Here is a 19,971-nt window from a genome sequence, read left to right on the forward strand (position 1 = left end):
TCCATTTCCAAAACCTTTTCATTATCCCAAACACAAACTCTGTAGCCATCAAGCAATAACTCCCCATTCCCTTCTCTCCGCAACTCCCCAAAACCCTGATTCTACTTCCCGTCTCTGTGAATTTGCCAATTCTAGATATTTCAGATAAGTGGAATCATAGCACATTTATCCTTTTGTATCTGGCTTCTTTCATGTAGCATGTTTTCAAGCTTCCTCCATGTTGTAGCTTCTATAGGAATTTCACTCTTTTTATGGCTGAATAATAGTCCATCATATGGATAGATCATCTTTTGTTTATCCATCTACACTGATGGACATTTGGGTTGTGTCTAGCTTTTACCTATTGTAAATAAGGCTGCAACAAACAGCAACACTTAGGGATCTCTTCAAGTCCTTGTTTTCAATTTTTTTGAGTATATACCTAGAAGGGAAATTGCTGGATCATATGATAATTCTCTTTAGCTTTTTGAGGCATTGCCAAACTATTTCCCACAGTGTCTGCACCATTTTACATTCCCACGAGCAATGTAAAAGGCTTCCAATTTCTCCACATCCTTGTCAACACTTATTTCTTTTTTATGATAGCTATCCCAGTAGATGGTATCTTTTTGTGGTTTTGATTGCTTCCCTAGTGATAAGTATATTGAGCAACTCTTCATGTGCTTATTGGACATTTGCATATTTTCTTTGGAGAAATGTCTATTCAGGTCCTTTGCCCATCTTCTAATTGGTTTATGCATCTGGTTATTGTTGAATTTTAGCTCTTCATACATTCTGGATATTAATTCCCTATCAAGTATGTGATTTGCAAATATTTTTTCCCAGTCTCTGGATTGTCTTTTCACTCTGCTGATAATGTCCTTTGATGGACAAAAAATTTTTAATTTTGATGAAGCTGAATTTATCCATTTTCTTTTTGTTTCTCATGCTTTTGGAATTATATCTAAAACTCCATTGCAAAATCCAAGGTCATGAAAATATATACCTGAGTTTTCTTTTAGGAACTGTATGGTTTAGTTCTTGTATTTAGGTCATTGATCCATTTGAGTTCATTTTTGTGCACACTGTGAGGTAGAGATCCAGTGTCATTCTTTTCCAAGTGGAAACTCAGTTGTCCCAGCATCACTTAAGAGACCATGCCTTCCCTACTGAATGGTCTTGGCATCCTTATCAACTATCAGTTGGTCATAGACACATGGGTTTATTTCTGGACTCTTAGTTCTATTTGAATGGTCTGTATGTCTAGCCTTAGGCCAGTACCATACTATGATTACTGTGGCCTTGTAGGTAGTTTTTTGTTTTGTTTTTGTTTTTTGGTTTTTGGTTTTATTTAGAGAGAAAACTTGGTGGAGGGGCAGAAACAAAGAGGGAGGGAGAGAGAATTCCAAGCAGGCTCCACGCTCACAGCAGGCTTCAAATTCACAAACCGTGAGATCATGACCTGAGCCAAAATCAAGAGTAGGACACTTAACCAACTGAGCCACCCACATGCCCTGTAGTAAGTTTTAAAGTCATTAAATGTGAATCCTATGACTTTGTCCTTTTTCAAGACTGTTTTGGCTACTCAAGGTCCCTTGAAATTCCTTATGAATTTCATAGGCTTTTCCATTTCTGCAAAAAAAAAGCTGTTGGAATGTTGGGGATTGCATTGAATTTGTAGATCTTTTGGGGTGGTTTTGACATTTTAACAATATTGTCTCCCGACCCATGAACACATCTTTCTACTTAGTTAGGTCTTCTTTATCTTTCAACTGTTGTTTTTTTTTTTTTTTTTTTTTTTTAGTTTTCAGTGTAGAAGTTTTTATTCTTGGTTAAACATATCTCTAGTTATTTTACTCTTTTAGGTGCTATTGTAAACAGAATTGTCTTGTTAATATCTTTTTTTTTATTGCTTTTGCAAGTGTATAGAACCACAGTGAATTTTTGTGTGTTGATCTTGTACCCTGCAACTTTGCTGAATTCACTTACTAGCTCTGATAGTTTTCTTGTGGACAGTTTGGGATCTTCTATATATGGGATTATGTCATCTGCATATATAGTTTTATTTCTTCTGATTCAACTTGGATGCCTTTCCTTTCTTTTTCTTATCTAACTTCTCTGGCTAAGACTTTTAGTATATATTGAACACCAGTAGTGAACTGGGCATCCTTATCTTGTTCCTGATGTCAGGAGGAAATCTTTCAGTGCTTTACCATTGAATTTGGTGTTAGCCGTGGTTATTTCTTATATGGCCTTTATCACATTGAGGCAATTCCCTTGAACTTCTAGTTTTATGAGTGTTTTTTATCATGCAAGGGCGTTAGATTTTGTCAAATGCCTTTCTGTGTTAATGGAGATGATCATTTTTTTTTTCTTTCATTCTATTAATGTGTTGTATCACACTGGTATTTTGGTGTTGAACCACCTTGTATTCCTGGGATAAAACCCACCTGGCCATGGTGTATAACCATTTAATATGCTGTTGGATTCAGTTTATTAGTATTTTGATGAGGATTTTGTATCTATATCCATCAGGGATATTGGTCTGTAATTTTCTTTTCTTGTGGTATCTTAATCTGGGGCAATGGAGGAAGGAGTTCCAAAACTCTGAGCAGAACCAAGAAGGCGGCTCCAGAATATCTGGAGGCAGGACTATCAGCCTCATTGGGTGGCCTCGGGGAGCACTGAGGAGGGCACTGTTGGCATGGAATTTCCGTGCAGGCAGAATTGTTGTGGAAGATGCTCTTTGCTGCGTACTGAACATCTAATAGGGACCCTAGCACATAGTAGATGCTCAATCAATAATCGTTGAGTGAACTGATGAACACAAAGTTGGAGAAGTTCAGAAGAATACATCCAGTATGATTCTATTTATGTGAAATTCAAAAGCAGGCAAATCTAAACTCTGCTATTTAGGGATGTGTACCTAAAGGGATGTGTTACCTTTGTGGGTAGAGAGGGGGCTGGGAAGGGATCTGGGCAGACCGGCTAGGTTTGCCAATGTTCTATTTCTTGACTGTGGTGCTGCAGCACCCCCCTGTGGAACTGGTGGGGAGAGCCATTTAGATGCAGGCAGCTCTTGAATGACAGGAAGTGTCAAGGCAGAGGTCAAAGGACTCAGGACACAGCCCTCAGCTTGATAAGGGAGCAGAGGGTCCCAAGACCAAATCAACCAAGTCTTCCTAAGGAGCTGGGCCTATGTTCTGGCCCTGCCTGAGATAAGCCGGCACACCTGGGTCCATACCCTAACTGGGACAAGTGTACCAGCTATGGCCTAGACACACTGCTTACCAACCCCTGCAACACACACACACACACACACACACACACACACACGTCCAGATGTCACTAATAGGATACTCATTCGCTGGTGTCTTAGGGAGACAGCCCTCGTGGGGAGGCTGTGTATCAAAGGCAATAACCTCCACACCCTAGTGAGCACTGATACTCTTGGACCGAGTTCCAAGAAGGCAAGTTCAGTGCTTCCTGGGGAGCTCAGAGGCAGGAAGGACAGATCCTGGGTCTGGGGAAGTGCAGGGTTGGAAAAGGTTTCACAAAGCAGGCCACGCTCACCCCTGGAGCTCTGTGAGATAGCTTTACATGATATGCAGATAGACTGCTTTCCTTTTACTGCACATTAGCAAAACTATAAATAACCATCCCATCACAAGTGTGATTTACATTTTAGGATAAGCCCATGTAAAAGCAGGTGGGTAAAAATGATGTTAAAGGAAGTTCTAAGTAACACACAAATGTGGCAACATTGTGGTTTGTTAATACAGTGAGCAATAGGTTGTCCCAACGTGCCTGGGACTTTCCTGGTTTTAGCACTGAAAGTCCAATGTCCCAGGAACCCCCTTGTCCCAGGCAAACCGGGACAATTGGTGACCTGTGTGTGAAGGCCTGAGGTTCGGGATATACTGAATTCAGGCGTAGAGTCATCCAGACCTGGTTCAAGGCCTGGTCCAACACCCACTGGAAGCCAGACTTCTGGTTCTTCGTAAGACCACAGAAGTTGTAAGGAGTAAATGGGAAAACCTGAATTAAGGATCAAGTGCAGCCCATGGAACATAGTAGGTGCTTAATGAGTTCAGCATTCATTTGACTTTTTTTTTTTATAATAAAAATTTTGACAGTTTTATGCAGGAACTGCTGTAGTGTTTGGTCCAAGATGTGAAGTTACCATGTTCAAGAAACCGGGAGGGGGGTGTGAATCACTCTATAAACTAACAAGAGTATGTGACAGGAAGAATGCACACATTATAATAGAAATCTTGTCTATATATAGTAGTTGCTTCAAAAAGTCATTTGGGGGGCACCTGGGTGGCTCAGTCGGCTAAGCATCCAACTCTTGGTTTCGGCTCAGGTCATAATCTCATAGTTTGTTACTTCCAGCCCCGTGTTGGGCTCACTGCTGTCAGCACAGAGCCCACTTTGGATCCTCTGTCTCCCTCTCGCTCTCTAACTAAATTAGCATTAAAAAAATTTTTTTAAGCCATTTGTTCTTCTCTTGGCTTGTAAAAATGGTGTTCCGGGTTTCAGGGCAAGTTAACAAACTTCAGCTCTTTGGTGTGGCAGGTATTTTGTTCTCACCCTCCAGTTCTTCCACCCCAGCCTGTGCCATGAGGTCTGCAACATTTTTCTCCAGGTTGTCAATGTGACTACTCGTGTTACCAATTCTTCCAATGACCTGGTCGGACATGGTCTGAAAGTTATCTTGCATCTGTTGCAGGAGTGCGTCTGCACCATTGAGGTGAGATCTCGCACGGTCTTGGGGTCAGTCTCGGCCATCTCCCCAGTTCCCAGCTTTCATTCAACAAACATTTGAGCACCAACTGCATGCCTGGAAGCACGCCTGGTACCCCAGATGCAGCAAGGGAGGAACTTGTATTATCAGGAAGGCAGTTAACAAGTAACTCACACAGGTGCTGACAGTGGAGATGGGCTGATGTTGGAGCGCACACTGGGGGGTTAGACATCTGGAGGAAGCGATGTGCAACCTGGGCCCTCAATGAGAAGCCTCAGGACACGGGGCCTGGGGCCACGGAGTTCCCAGCAGGAGGGAAGGCCCAGTCATGAGAGTGAGTACAGGCCACCCAAAGGAGTGGAAGCTAGCAGCACAGCTGGAGGCCGTGCTGTGGAAGCCAGCAAAGGAGTTTGGATGCTGTGTTCCGGGGATTTGGAAGCCATTACTGTTTTAGTGCTGAGGAGGAGCATGACTTCATTTCTGGCTACAGTTGGAAAATGGATTCATCTGACGAAGGCAACTGCCTGATGCAAGTCAAGCCAGATGCTGACTTGGTCAAGGGGTGTAGTTGCAAAAATGAGGAGGCATTTCAGAGACAGACCCAGCAGGGTGTGAGGACTGATAGAATATGGGAGGGCAGACAGAGGAATCAAGGGCAAGTCAACAACTCACTGAGACCAGGTTCACTGAGAAGCAGAAATTTGGGCACATGTGGGGGTGGGGAGCTTTGGGAGAACTACTTTTAAGTGTGGCTTATGATACACTGAGTCTGAGGTACCCGAGTAACTTCCACATGGAGCCAGGAGCGGGGCGGGGGGGGGGGGGGTTCAGGCAGAGATATGGGTTGGAGACAGGGACTTGAGGGCCATGAGCACGTAGATGGGTTCTGGTATTTTTTTTTTAGTTTTTTTAATGTTTTTATTTATTTTTGAGACAAAGAGAGACAGAGCATGAGCAGGGGAGGGGCAGAGAGAGGGGGAGACACAGAATCTGAAGCAGACTCAAGGCTCTGAGCTGTCAGCACAGAACCCGACGCGGAGCTCGAACTCACGGAGTGTGAGATCATGACCTAAGCTGAAGTCGGATGCTCAACCGACTCAGCCACCCAGGCGCCCCGATGGGTTCTGGTATTAACTCATGTAACCTTCACCACACCATGACGCAGGTACTAGTCTCACTCCCATTTACAAAACACAAGGCAGAAAGGCTGATGGCAGGGCTCTGAAAGGGTATATTTTCATATTATTATAATTCAACAGTTGGCCTAAAGTACTGTTCTCGACTATCCTAGGCTGAGAACTGTGTATGCCATCAGGCCTTCGTTACACAAGCATCTGTTGAGCTTGTACCGCTGGCCAGTGCTGCAGACAGCAGGGAGGGGAGCCATCAGTTGCCCAGGAGAATCCCTCCTTCTCTCTGCCCCTCTCCACCCCCAATACCTCCTCTGGCCAGATACTCCCACCCTGAGCAGGAGCTTCTGACCGGAGGATTCCTAAGGGATCGATGAGCACGTGGAATTGTATGCAAAACTACCCACATGTCCAGATGTGTAAGAGTCCCTAACCTAAAACTGATTAAGAAGAACCAGTGGCATTATTCACAATAGCCAAGGAATGGAAACAACCTAAATGTCCATCAGTGGATGAATGGCTAAAGAAAATGAGTCATATATACTGAATATTACTATTCAGCCACGAGAAAGAAGGAAATCCTACCATTCGTGACACCATGGATGGAACTTGAGAGCATTATGCTAAGTGAAATAAGGCAGATGGGGAAAGACACATATTGGATTCTATCACTTATATGTAGAATCTAAAAAAGGCAAACTCAGGAACAGAGAGTTTAAGAGTGGTTACTGAGGGCTAGTGTAGGGAGAAATGGGGAGAGGTTGGTAAAAATGCACAAAATACAGCTATGAGTAAGATCTGAGGATCTAATAACATAAAATGTTTATGATTCTTTCTTTTACAGGTTAAAGATTTTTGTACAGAAAAAATAAATAAGAAACAATGGCAAACCATGTGAGAGCCCTGAGTGTCTGATGGGACTTTCCCGTGAACACCTGTCCTATTGGTTTGCCAGCTAGAAGATATTCAGAGCTCTTCAAAGGACAGAACCAGTGGGACTGGGGAGCACATGGTGAACATGGAGTGATCACTCCGAGGTAGGGCTACTGGCTGTAATCCGGAGAAGAGGAAGGGGCTGTTCCAGGACCTCTGAAGCCCTGAAGGATGGCAGAGGTATGTGGGTCATTCCAGGTCTGTGCTGTGGTTTTTTTCTGAGGAGACTTTGCTTGGAGCCATGGAGGTTTGACATGGATAAGCTTCTCCCATGGGAATTCTGGAGCCAGGCAGGAAGGGCCTCAGAGGTGCCACAGAAAAGGTGACACTGTGCTCTGTGGCAACTCTGGCATGGGGAGCCAAGAGTAGCAGTGCTGAGGGAAGTGGGTGAGAGGAGGAGAGCAGGGAATTCCTACCCCTGACCCTACAACCAAGGGTCAGTTCCTTCCCTCTCTGGATCTCTTTTCTGATCTACGCATGGAAGACTGGGACCAGGTCATCCAGCAATTCTACTCCCCCTCCAACATCTTGATTTCCTGACTTGAGAGCATGAGCGAGCTCTGATCTATGCATGATGCACTTGGAGGCGTGAAGGGTGCACTATGGGAAGCTAGGGAGTGGCCACCAGGGCCCACGAGGGCATGGGCGACCCTGCTGTGGAGACAGGGTCTCTCTGCACCCCTGAGGGTCTCTCCTCCATGATGGAACCTTGGAACCTAAGCAAGTTGGGTTGAACATCTGCTGGGACAAATCACCTTAAGCCACCACACTGCCCCCAAACCAACACTGAGCTCGTTTTCTTGGGCCTTACTGACCTGAGTGCCCTTCATGCCCCTCCTATCTTTCCTTGGTACTGACCACAAAAGCCCTTTCTGTGTGGCATGCTGGGTTCATTTTTTTTTAATGTTTAATATTTTAAGAACAGAAATAACATTAGAGTATAAACATACAATTTCTTTTAAAAGTGCAAGCCCTATATCTCCAAGGCTTAAAAGAGCAATTATCCAGCTGCAGTCTACTCTCCTGAATTTTGTTTTTCCTTCATATTTTAACCAATATACATACATACATACATACATATATATGTATATATATATATACATGTATGTATGTGTGTGTGTGTGTGTGTGTGTGCGTGTGTGTGTGTGTGTGTGTGTATAGATTGCCTTGGTAGCCCAGTAACCATTCCCTTCCCTCTGGGGACTCACAGCCTTCCCGGGTGTCCTGCCGTCCCCAACTCAAGGTGCCAGGAGGTACCCTCTGCTGGTCAGGCAGCAGGCAGACCGTCCCTGCCGTTGCCAGAGAAGGAGTCCGCACTTGCACCCATCGTCTCACCTTCTTATTGGTCAGAGAACTTTCCAGATCTTCCCAAGGAGTCACTCTGCCCACATTAGAGTGACTTTGGTTGCTTATTGCCAAATCTCTTTGAGAGCTTCCAGCACAGGTGATGGAGCCCAGGTTCCTGCCTCTCTCTGCACATCTCATCAGAACCTAATTGAAGCTCCTTGGTTTCCAAGGCCAATTGCTGTCTGTCTTCTGGGCAGAAGGGACAGGAGGGGAGCAGGGAAGAGAATGGTCTCAGGAGTCTCGCTCAGACTCTCTGTCCAGCAGCAGCAAGGTTCTTCCCTGGGGTGGCGTGACAGAAGACACCTACCGCCCTGTACAAGACGCTGCTCCACGTACAAGGTACCACCCTGTCCCAGACAACGGAAATGAGGCGCAGGCTTCTGAAATAATTTAAGGTTTCCTGTATTGAGTAGAGCTGTGTTTCTGCTGTACCCTGTGGCTTCTGGAATGGCCACTGTGGCTTCCAGGATGTGCTGGGAAGGACCAATGAGGTTTTTCCAACTCTGAAAGTGCCTCTGCTCCCAAATTTGGAGCGCTCGTACTAAAATGAACACAGAAGAGCGGTGCTGCAGCTCCTCCTGTTCACTGCTTCCACTCGCTCCCTCGCTTTCCTACTAACAACAGCTCTAACAATCGTGCTGCAGACAGAAAACGGGCACCATGTAGGTATTACACTTCCAAAAAACTGAACAGCTCGTAAAAACAGAAATGTTTCACAAAAGCTTTATTTGTGGTCACATCTACGGTTGTCATGTCAGTATACAAACAACTCAGTTCAGTGCAGTGCTTCTAATACAAGTCATATAAAGCTGTGGAACACAATGAATAGTGCACTTGATATAAAAATAAATTACACTTTAAAAGCTACTGCAAAGCTTTACATATATAAAAAGTAAACACAAAATAGTTAGTGAGGTCCTTTAAACTGTCTATCATACCCAGGTAAGAAAATTTATTTATGAAAATAAAAAGAGCAAGGGATCTGTACTAAAACACCTCCCTGATAAAAAGAAATCCTGGGAAGTGACTGAATTATTATCTCAAGCAATGTGATAAAGAGACTCACGTATCCCATCTTAAAAGTGGAAATAATTCCGGCTCTGGCACATGTTCACACAGCAGACTTAAGCTCAGGACAAATTTCTATAATCCAAACAAGTCTCCTCATCCTGAAGGCTAATAGATAGGAAAAGCTTCCAACTTTTGTCTGATCATTCAAAAACCAGAGTGTTTGAATTTTTGAGAGGAAAAAGGGACAAATAATACAGAAATGTCCATTCTTCAACTGCAGAAGACTCCAGGTTTCTAAGCAACCAAAAGGCTGAAGGCAAGATTAATGAGAAAGTGGGCAGGCCTCACAAAGACGCTCAGAGCTGGGAGACCCACAACCACCCTGTCCATGCAAATGAGGACGCCAACATCCAGAAACGTCAGGGGCCTCCCAGCGGCGGACGATGCTGCAGAACCTACCTGAACACTTGCCTGACTCGCAGGGAGCCATGCTGCCACTCTATGAAGCTTGAAGTTGGAAGTAGCACCTGTTTTTGTAAATGAACTTCCTGGAACACAGCCAGCCGATGCATTTCCTACTGTTTTGCTGCTTTTGTACAACAACGGCACTGCTGAGCAGTAAAGTATTACCTCAGCTCTTTACAGAAAAACTTTGCTCATGCCTGCTCTAAATGAGGAGACAAGAACTTTGCTTCTCAGGACCCTTACTTATGGAAAAATATGGAAGATTTTTCTCTATGTAAGAGACTGTCAAATAATCCTGCTCTAAAATGGTCTCTGAAACAACACTTGAACTTTCATTCTAGGGCTTATGTAAGAGAAGACAGAGGTGCCGGTTTTAGCCAAAATTGGGAAGCATGAGAGAAGAAGCAGTCAAGATGCAAGGGACAACCCAGGGCTTTCATCCTTGATTGTCCACAGAACTTCCGTGATTATGCAAAAGCAGATAAAGGTGAAAACAGACAGCAGGCTATAAGAAATATTTTTAAGTAGAATTTTTTCTAAAACAATATAAACATCTTAAGAAAGCTGCTCAGGGAATGTCTGAATTTATCAAGCTCAAAGGAATCTGCTCATTCCTTTACTCAGCAGCGCTTCTAGAAGGGCAGGCGCGGGAGAACGGTGCCCCCTTCCAGTGTCTCCAAGAGTGCTACTGTGACAGCAGGGAGAAACAGGGTCTCATTTATCACTTTACAAGTTCCGAAGAAGAGTTGAGGGCAGAAAGCTGAAGCCTACAATCTGATTTTAAGCCCCCAAACCACCTCTCCCTTCCCTGCCCGGACTGTCACATGGCCTGACTTGAGATTCCTGTCCTTTCTGCTCCCCCAAGGCCGGCAGCAGGCACCTGCTGCATGGCTCTGTACTGTGTCTCTGGGGCGGGATACACGGCAAGCCCGGAGACGGAGCAGCGGCTGCAACCCAGTCTCGGGGAGCCCCTCAGCCCCTCGAGACGCCTCAGGACAACACAAGAAGGCCTGCCACCCTCTCGGCGCCGGCCCCTCCGCTCCCAGTCACAAGTGCCTTCATGGCTGACCCTAATGAGTTACTGGAGTCCAGGGTGGAACTGGAAACTCTGGGAAGAAAGTGACCACAGAGAAGCTGAGCCTGTGGCTAACAGCCTCCTGTTATTTGTTGCCAATCTGGGTCTGTTATCTCAGCTCTAAATCACCTCCGAGCTACTTTCCAAGGGAAGAACACTAACAGCTTTCTAGCTGGAGCGCTCAAATCAACTATTGTTCTTGCTCTCTTTTCAAACATGTTCACATAATTGTAACGTTGCCAGTATTTCTTTTTAGCTGTATTTACTAAGGTGCATGGGAACCTCATTCTAGATAGAGAAAAACTTCCTGCCCACCCAGCTGTCATTGGGAACAGCCACTGGGGCTCTTTGAGCTCACCTGAGGATCCGAGCTTCAGTTAGTTTATCCGAGGATTCAGATGTGCAGGTGGGTTTTAATCTTTTGCAGTGGAAGACTGAGCCCTGAAGGTCACCGGCGGGCAGTGCCACCATAGCTGTAACCAGCCTGCCTTCTTATCCAGCATCACCTCAAATCCCTTCCTCTGCTCATATTCTTCACTGACCCACACATATATGCTTCTCTCTCATCACAGAGACGGACCTTCCCCTTCCCTCTCGGACACATTCACAGATATCCTGAGCCCTGCAGTTCTCTCCCCTCCACTCTCAGATAAGCAGAACGAGATCGCCGTCACAGCAACTCTGGGGAAGGCAGCAGCAGCAGACGTGACAGGGAAGTTATTCTACTTGACAGGCACCTACACTGTCAGGGCTAAGTCATCATGAAAGTATAAACTTCCATGTTTACCACTTCATGCCAGGACAGAAGACAAAATTTAGCTTGAGGTTTAAATATAGTTTAAGGAAGTCTTTATCAATATTCTAACCAGCAAGAATACAGGTACCTGAAGACACAGAGGTTATAGACTATTTTTAACAACTTATTCCTCAATTTTAAACAGTTTAAAATGAGGCTGGTGCTCGCTCCTAAACTGGCTGGGAAGTTGAGGCCTTCCAAGCTAGTAATGCCTTAGCTGTTCCGTACCGCAGTTACAGGCACAACTTGAACCTTTCAGTACTTCTAGCACTGTCAGCACACTAGAAATCTGATGGCCAGTCCAGCATGTCCCCGGCTAGGCCCCTGGTTCTAGCGGTCACTTACAGCTGCGAGAAAATGTGTCTTACAATTAAGAATTGGCAAGAGCTCCACCAACGAAATTCACAAGCTTAGCACAATGGCTAAGAGGAGGAAGCCAGCAAGAAGCGCCAACTTTCTTTCCTTCACCAAAGTTGTTCCGTGCAAAAGTGGTTTCCAAACTCTACAGCTCCCTGGGAAACACCACAAGATTAAAATTCCTGATCTTTCCAGTCAGACAGTAGCACATGTTTGCCTGAGCACATGACTGTGCTACAGGGAACCCAGGACAGCCCACACCACAGAGTTTTAAAGGTCACAAAACTGGATGTTCTTTTATGCTGAGCAACATAAATTAACACTCAATTATATACATAATACAGGGCAGAAAACTAAACATCAAATTCCAGGAGGTACAGTTTGATATCAATCCTTGATCACAGGGATTAACAACTATACCAAGATGGTTTCCACACTATCCTCATTCCCAGTAGCAACTGGGAATTCTTAAGTTTTAAAGCCAAAATAATAGTGTTTTTCTGGATGCTGGAATTGCAAGTGGTTATTTTTGCATCTTCGTTATTTTCTGTATGAGCATGTACTACTTTAATATCCAGAATTTTTTTGTGTACCAAAAGTGACGAGGAACTTCTAGAAACTTTTTAAAATTAACACAAAATTCCTAACATAAGGTGAGATAGGAGTTCTTCCAGTATGCACAGTAGTTTCAGACATGGTAGGTGTTCAAGAAACAAAATCCCCCTACTCCCTGATTCACCATTTCTGTCCTGGTATTTTTGTTTTGTTTCATTGTCTTTAGTTGATGAGTTCTAACTTTATTTAGCCCATATTAAAAGGAAATGAAGTCTATGTCCAAACTGGTAGAAGTGTGGGGAAGTGACTGCTATCTCCGTCCAGGCTGAAAAGTTACAGTCTATGTGTGTGGTGCATGTGAGTGTTTCCTATAGGGAAGCAGGGCTGGAAAAAAAAAAAAATATATGACGCAAAATACACACAGTTTATCTTCACCTTAATGTAAACTTGGGAGTATTAAGATAGCCAGTCCAGTAAGATGTTAAAAGTATGGGAGACATCTGGAAACCTTCTGTATTCTAAACTTCTTTTTAGTACTGTAATAACTGTAAACAAGCTAGGCCTTAATCTACCTACATAATGCCCTCATTAATTTCCTAAATTCCTGATTTCTAGGTATTCAATGGATAAGGGCAACTTCTCTAACAGGCATTCAGATCAAGGACACTTATCCTGATACTAGGGAGAGAAGTAACATTCAAAAGGCTATTACTGACTACCAGAGACCTCTGGTTATGGAAGGGTTATGAACAATTACACCCACTAGATGGAGCCAAGAGTTTGAAGGAAACCACAGAGAAAGTAATTCTCGTTTCAAGAATTGACAACTTCAATACAATTATAGGTAGATACCCTCATTTGATCAAATACGTAGTGTAATTAAGCCCTTCCAGTTGGACGGAAAATGTTTTTCATTGAGTTGAAGTCTAATCTAGGTGAGCTTTTTTAACTCACAAGTAAGGACAAGCTCCTGAACCCAACACATTCCAGCGGAAATTGATTCCAGGACGGACAGCTGCAGAGTGCTGGGCATTCCAGTTATAAGTGAGAAGGAGCCAAACCCTCAGAGCTCAGTAGTCAGTAAACACTTCTGTTTCAAGATGGCTTCTTCGGCCAACGTTGGAACAGAGCTGAAAGGAAGAATGGGTTACTCATTATTCAGTAAAACCACTGGGGTGGGAACAACATGGATTTCTCCACCAGTGCTACATGGAGCAGGTTGACAGTGAAAAACCTAAAGTGACTATGCTGCAGCACCAAATTTAGCAATGAGACATTTACAGAAGGGAATTTTCTAGATAATTGATGCTTATTTCATCTTGAAATGAAATCTAAAGGTATCAATTTCCCCTACTTCCTTGAATAAAAGGTACCAAACACTTACTCATTTGTTAATGAGTCAGGGTTATTATGAATAGCAAGAACAATACTATGCAGAGCATGACAGCAACCCGCTCAAAAACTACCAAGGTAAGTGGGCACACGATTCTGTGCTTTACACAGATAGTCCCAGATGGCTGTGGCTCAGTTCCCACGGCAGGTAATCAGAGTTATGTGAAAAAGAAAAGGCTGTGGGCTCTGCATGAGTGCCCAACAGTCTCTGCCACAGCTGAAGAGCATGTACATAGATGCAAGGATGTAACGTCATCTATTTGGTTTCATGAAAACCTCAAAATATACAGTACAGAGAACACAGTTTAACGTGGTGAAACTACTAACAAACTTTATAGACGAAACAGCCATCATGTGCCACCTCCCTCATTTCTACTACACAGAGACAAACACTTTCAACAGTTTTCTTTTATTTCAGTATTTTCCTTCACTTTTCTGTGTCTCCGGGTCTCAAGGTGTAGTCCCTGGAATTTGTTATAAATGCAGATTCTTAGGCACCACCGAGACATACAAATCACAGACTCTGAGGCTGGAGCCAGTAAGCTGTGTTTTAATAAGTCCTCCAGGTGACTGTGATGCACAACTAGCAAGAGTCTAAGTGGCCTCTTTCTACAATGACTTCCTGTCATGGACTGGCAGGGCTTACCATTCTTATAGCCCATTCACCAGCTACCCAATCCTCCCTTCCTATCTTTTCAACAGTTGTGGGAACAATTTTGATCACATAGATATTCAGTGTTGTAATCATTTCCACAATGTGGAATATTTCCACAATTGACAGACGTATATTATGTTTTTTTTCTTATACAATTTGTTGTTTCTGGACCAAAGAACTGCTTCCTTTTTTGTTGTGACTGTCTGCTCAGTTTTCTGTACTTATTTCTAATTTGTCCCTAAGCTTGCAGATAGAACCACGGATCTCTTCACAGTATGTTCAGACAGGTCATGTAATTGTTTAAACACTAGGGTAAGGCCATTTGTTTGTATTTTTTCTTAGTAATATCCTTCCTGGAACTCTATACCCCCCTCTTCAAATCTGTACAGAATCACTTCTAGACCTGCAGGGCAGCTGTTGCCTTGGAACTTCCCTCCACCTTCCTGCTGGTCAATTCCTGCACCGGTTTCCTGGGTCCCATGTCTTCTTGGATAATCATCTTATTTTGATGGAACACATCTCCAGTGAGTAAGCCCACTTGGGAAGTACATATTTTAGAGAAACTCTATGCTCATTCTAATCTCACATTTCATTGATAGTCTGGATATAAAAACCTAGGTATGGAGTGCCTGGGTGCCACTTGGTTAAGTTTCTGACTTCAGCTCAGGTCATGATCTCATGGTCCATGAGTTCAAGCGCCCCATCAGGCTCTGTGCTGACAGCTCAGAGCCTGGAGCCTGCTTCAGGTTCTGTGTCTCCCTCTCTCTCTGCCCCTCCCCTGCTTGCATTCTCTCTCTCTCTCTCTCAAAAATAAACAAAAAAATTTTTTTAATCTAGATGAAAAATAATTTTCCTCCTGAAATCTGAAGGCATTGCTCTATTATCTTCTTACTTTCAGCAAAGTCTGCTGTCATTCTGATTGCCAATCCTTTCATGTACTTTTTCCTCCCTGTCTGAAGACTTACATCCTCTCTTAACTCAGATATTCTGAATAGGAGTCCTTGGTGTTGTCTATTTTCATTCCCTGTGCTGGGTACTCAGGTCCACTGAATCTAAAAACTCAAGTACTTTGGTTCTGAGAAATCTCCATTTCTTTTACAATTACTCTGTTCTTTTCGGATCTCCAATGATTCATATACTGGACTCCTTGGACCAATCCTCCAATTTTCTCTTCTGTCCCAATTTTCATCTTTTTGTTCTACTTTTTGGGAGAGTTCCTCAATGTATCTTCCACGCCTTCCTTAGATTTTATTTTTAACATGGTTAATAATTTCTAAGAATACTGCATTTTTTTTCATTTCCTGTTACTGTTGCACGGATGCAGCATCTCCTCTCTCAAGAAACTATTGTCTTGTGAAGTTTTTGATGTTCACATTCCTTTCTTTCCCCCGTTTCTTTTTCAGTTTACCTGTTCTAATTAATTTTCCCTCAGACATCTGATAATTTTTGGCCCTCTTCGCACTTATGAAGGAAGCACCCATTCCTATTTAAAAGTGAAGCACTGGAATGCCATTTGGAAACTATACACATAAGCACACTCCCTACACTAATGGGCTTGCAGTAGAGTCACCGGGCAGGTTTCCTGGCAATCTCATCGGGGCAGCCACAAAAGTTAGTCTCTGGGAGCCTTTTGTCTTTATTGGTCAGTTTCTCTAGAGAATAATCCTCTTATTTCTCAGCTGAAGACATTTTACTTGGCCAACAACATTCTGGAAGCTGAGAAAGAAGGAAGGTTGGCTGTCTCACCCTTCAGTGTACGGACTTTGAGTTACCTCTGCTTCAGCTCAGAGCCTTACTCTAAACAGAAACTCTTCATATCTGGAGCCCCTCTGGCCCAGCTCTTCCACAAAAAAACCTGCAGAATCATGCTGGCATGGGTGCAGTGAGGTTGGGGGGCGTCTATGCTATAAATCTTTTCAACCAGTCCTCAGATTCTCAGCCCTACCTTCTGCCCCATCTTCACAAATACCTGGTACCTCCAATTCCTGAGCTCTTTCAGGGTTCTGCAGTGGAAATTGGCTGGCTTTTTTATTTTCTCAGTTTCCACCCCCTCCCCTTTTTAGGCCTAGATTTCATTTTTCCCTTCTCTGTGAAGTTGGTTACTATTATTTCTCTGCTTCCACAACCTGAAATCTTTCAACTGCTGTTGTCTTCTCCTCTATTCTTTGTTCTTGTGGTCTTATGCCTTTAAAGTAAAATTTTAGGGGCGCCTGGGTGGCGCAGTCGGTTGAGTGTCCGACTTCAGCCAGGTCACGATCTCGCAGTCTGGGAGTTCGAGCCCCGCGTCAGGCTCTGGGCTGATGGCTCGGAGCCTGGAGCCTGCTTCCGATTCTGTATCTCCCTCTCTCTCTGCCCCTCCCCCGTTCATGCTCTGTCTCTCTCTGTTCCAAAAATAAATAAACGTTGAAAAAAAAAATTTAAAGTAAAATTTTACACACAGCACCCAAAGTAAATCTGAATCTGTAGAGATGTGACCAGTCATCATTAAAAAAAAAAAAAAAAATTACTAATTATCACACATATATATTGAAGTGCACATAGCATGAGTTTACAGCTTGATGACTTTTTGCAAATTGAACATACCTTTGTAACCAGCATGCAGATTAAAAAAAACAAGAAGAAAACTGAATTTGTATTCCTCAGTGACTAGTCAGGTCGCACACTGTCTTGTATGTTTATTGGCCATCTGGATATCCTCTTGTAAACTGCCCTATTCAAGTCTTGCCAATTTTTCTATTTAGCTATTTTTTTCTTATTGATTTACAATAGCTCTTTATATATTCTAGATAGGAGTCCTTTGTCAAAGACAGAGGGTTAGAGATAAATGCAAAGGTGGAAGGAGTGCAAATATTTTCTCTCACTCTGTGGCTTCCCTTTTTGAGATCTTCCAGTTACTTCTTTTGGCAAACAGAAGTTCTTGATATAACCCAAGTTATCATTTTTTTCCTGTATGATTTCATAAAAGATTTTTGTGACCTGTTTAAAAAATCTTTTCTGAGTTCTAGGATGTTTGCTTATGTTTTCTTCTAAAAGCTTTATTATTATTTGATGTTTCACATTTAGATCTGAAATCCATCTAGAATGGATTTTTGTGTATGGTCTGAGGTTGGGTCAAGATTAATTTTTTCCCTCACGGATATTTAATTTGTCCAGCTGATTTACTGACAGATCATCCAGTCTGTCAGTAGCACTGCATAGCACTGCACCACCCCTTTTTCACAAATGAGGTAACTATATCTGTGTGGGTTTGTTTCTAGACTCTATTCTGTTCCACTGATTTATCTTTTTTTTTTTTTTTTTTGAGGTCTAATTGGCATATTAACATTATATTAGTTTCAGGTGCACTACTGTCATCTTTGATCTCTTTAATTCTTCTATGACTACTTTGTTTTGGGAAGGAGAGCAGACAATCTTCTTTCATCTGTAATTTTTAATTTACAAGTCCTTAAGAACGCATATTTTATTGTGTAAACTCAATTACAAAGCATTATCACCTGGTCCTCTACATGTAATCTCTATTTTTACAGTGGCAATTATTAGGCATATAAATGGTTAGAAAAATAACCTATTAAGATTGTATAAGGTGCTATTTGACAACTATACGTGAGTTCCCCAAGGCAAGTCCCATGTCTGTCTTATTCATTGCTGTCTTCAGTGCTGCCAAACCAGATAAAATCAAGGCCTGGTACATAACAGACATTCAATAAGTGTTTGCTGAGTGAGTGATTATATTAAAGACTGTGGAGATAAGAAAACGACTTAAAATGAAACTATCAATTTCTCTCAAGCTAATCAGCTCTAATAATTTTTTTCACTTAATTAGGAAACTTTTCTCTAGTTCGGAAAGCATCTACTTCAACTGACTTACACTCTCGGCATCCAAAGAAGATATGAGAAACAGACATAATCAGAAAAAAGTCCGAGGTGAGAATGAAAGCACTTGTACATCTTTTGCAAAAGAGGCACAGTTTTGGTCCTGACAACGAAAAGCTGAAGAACTACATGCCAAGCGAAAGGTCTTTTGAGTCCAGCTTCTGTTTGTGGCATGCGATATGCTGAAATAAGCTTGTAACAGGTGTCAGTACAAGGTGTGCCAGAGCCTCACCTTGGGAATCTCCTATCTCCCTCTTATCTGTGACTCTTCACCTTACTGATGGACAACATAACAGTTAAAGCATGAAAGGAAAAGATATAAATGAATTTTAAAACAAATATAAATTTTTCAAGATAAGCCTATTAACATTTATGAAGATTTCATTAAAAAAACCTAGTAATAATAAGGCCTACTTCATCATTTTGTAGAAGACTAACTGACAAGAAAATAGAAAGAAACACTAGTCTAAATAATAAACAGAAAGAATTTACCCAGTTTCAATTAAGTTGAATTAAAGAAGAACTGACATTACTGCTATAAATATATTAATTTTACTATTTCTTCCTAACAGATGCCTAAGAATTGCAATGGAGAAATAATTTCCTCACCTGGTCACAGCATCCACCAAGAATGGTGCCGGGGCAGAAATCAGCGAGGCTGCTTCTCTATTACCATGTCCCTCCTTCCCCGCCAAGGACGGCACGCTTCCTGCCAGTCCATCAGAAAGAACACGGCTCTGCTGAGGGAGAAGACAAGGCATGTACGCAGGGCTGACAATGCCCACCCGGGCGTCAGCCCTTCAGCTCCGAGTCATCTTCTCTAATGATTATGGTCATAAGTAAGAGCACCCTGATGGTCATGGCTGTTTGGGTTTGTTTTTTTACCATCTTTCACCTCAGATTTTTATTTCTGTTTTTGTCAGCATCCTTAATGAGCATTTACAAATAGAAAAATTAAATCACTAGTTTGAAGCCATTAAGTGCAATTAACAGAACTCTGGGAATGCCCCCACACTTTTAGGGAAAAGCAAGAACCTGGTTTTCCTCAGGCATTAGCTTTACTCTGACAGGGCAACCAAAAGAAAAACCGCCAATGTCATTCACTTACCGGCACAATCCACCGTGGTGTGATCATGGATGTTGAAGATACCTAAAATAAATGTTATATATGTGTTTACTTTTAGGGAAGTCTGATTTTCATAATCATTCTCATAATGCTTTCTTCTACTATGAAATGCACAGTTCTTAATGGTTCCCCCTAAGCTGACACGCACTTTGAATCCAAGATCCTTTTCTATGACACAGATGCCATACTCACCACTTAAGAGGGAATCTCTTTAATTTAAAAATGTTCTACTCCAAGAATGCTGTTTCTACTTATTAATGGACTTATTAATGGACTTCCCTCGCTCCCCAACCCTGGCATCCAGTTTAACATTTTATTTTCTGACATTTCAGTTCATTGCAAACAATCATAGCCTTCTTGGTAGCATCCTGAACAGTGGATTGCGACTAATCCAAATTAATAGCACAGAAGACGTACACAGAAAAACAAATCTGTTTATATACAGGTCATTCCCTGATTATCATGCACACACAAACATTCATACTGCTCCTGACTCACAGGGTGTTTGTTACATTCTTTTTAATGTTTAA

At 42.6% G+C, this 19,971-nt stretch overlaps 1 protein-coding gene and 1 pseudogene across 6 annotated transcripts in view; both read right to left on the bottom strand.

The window, feature by feature from the left end:
* Positions 1-1,771: 1,771 nt before the first annotated feature.
* Positions 1,772-7,724, bottom strand: LOC128313996 (heat shock factor-binding protein 1-like; annotated as a pseudogene).
* A 1,121-nt stretch (positions 7,725-8,845) lies between these two features.
* The window catches only part of EPB41L5 (erythrocyte membrane protein band 4.1 like 5), a 140,658-nt gene continuing 129,532 nt past the window's right edge, over positions 8,846-19,971 (bottom strand). For 3 of the 6 annotated variants that reach the window (XM_053214903.1, XM_053214902.1, XM_027055995.2), the window contains exons 23-25: positions 19,424-19,465; positions 18,925-19,055; positions 8,846-13,525 (exon numbers count right to left, since the gene is read on the bottom strand). In XM_053214903.1, the coding sequence (XP_053070878.1) occupies positions 13,459-13,525; positions 18,925-19,055; positions 19,424-19,465 (240 nt within the window). In that variant the 3' untranslated portion in view covers positions 8,846-13,458. Of the gene's footprint in view, positions 13,526-16,877; positions 18,593-18,924; positions 19,056-19,423; positions 19,466-19,971 lie in introns of those variants that run through there. The other 3 variants (XM_027055996.2, XM_027055998.2, XM_053214901.1) reach the window with 3 other exon arrangements.

Source organism: Acinonyx jubatus, chromosome C1, assembly GCF_027475565.1.
Source record: "Acinonyx jubatus isolate Ajub_Pintada_27869175 chromosome C1, VMU_Ajub_asm_v1.0, whole genome shotgun sequence".
NCBI lineage: Eukaryota > Metazoa > Chordata > Mammalia > Carnivora > Felidae > Acinonyx > Acinonyx jubatus.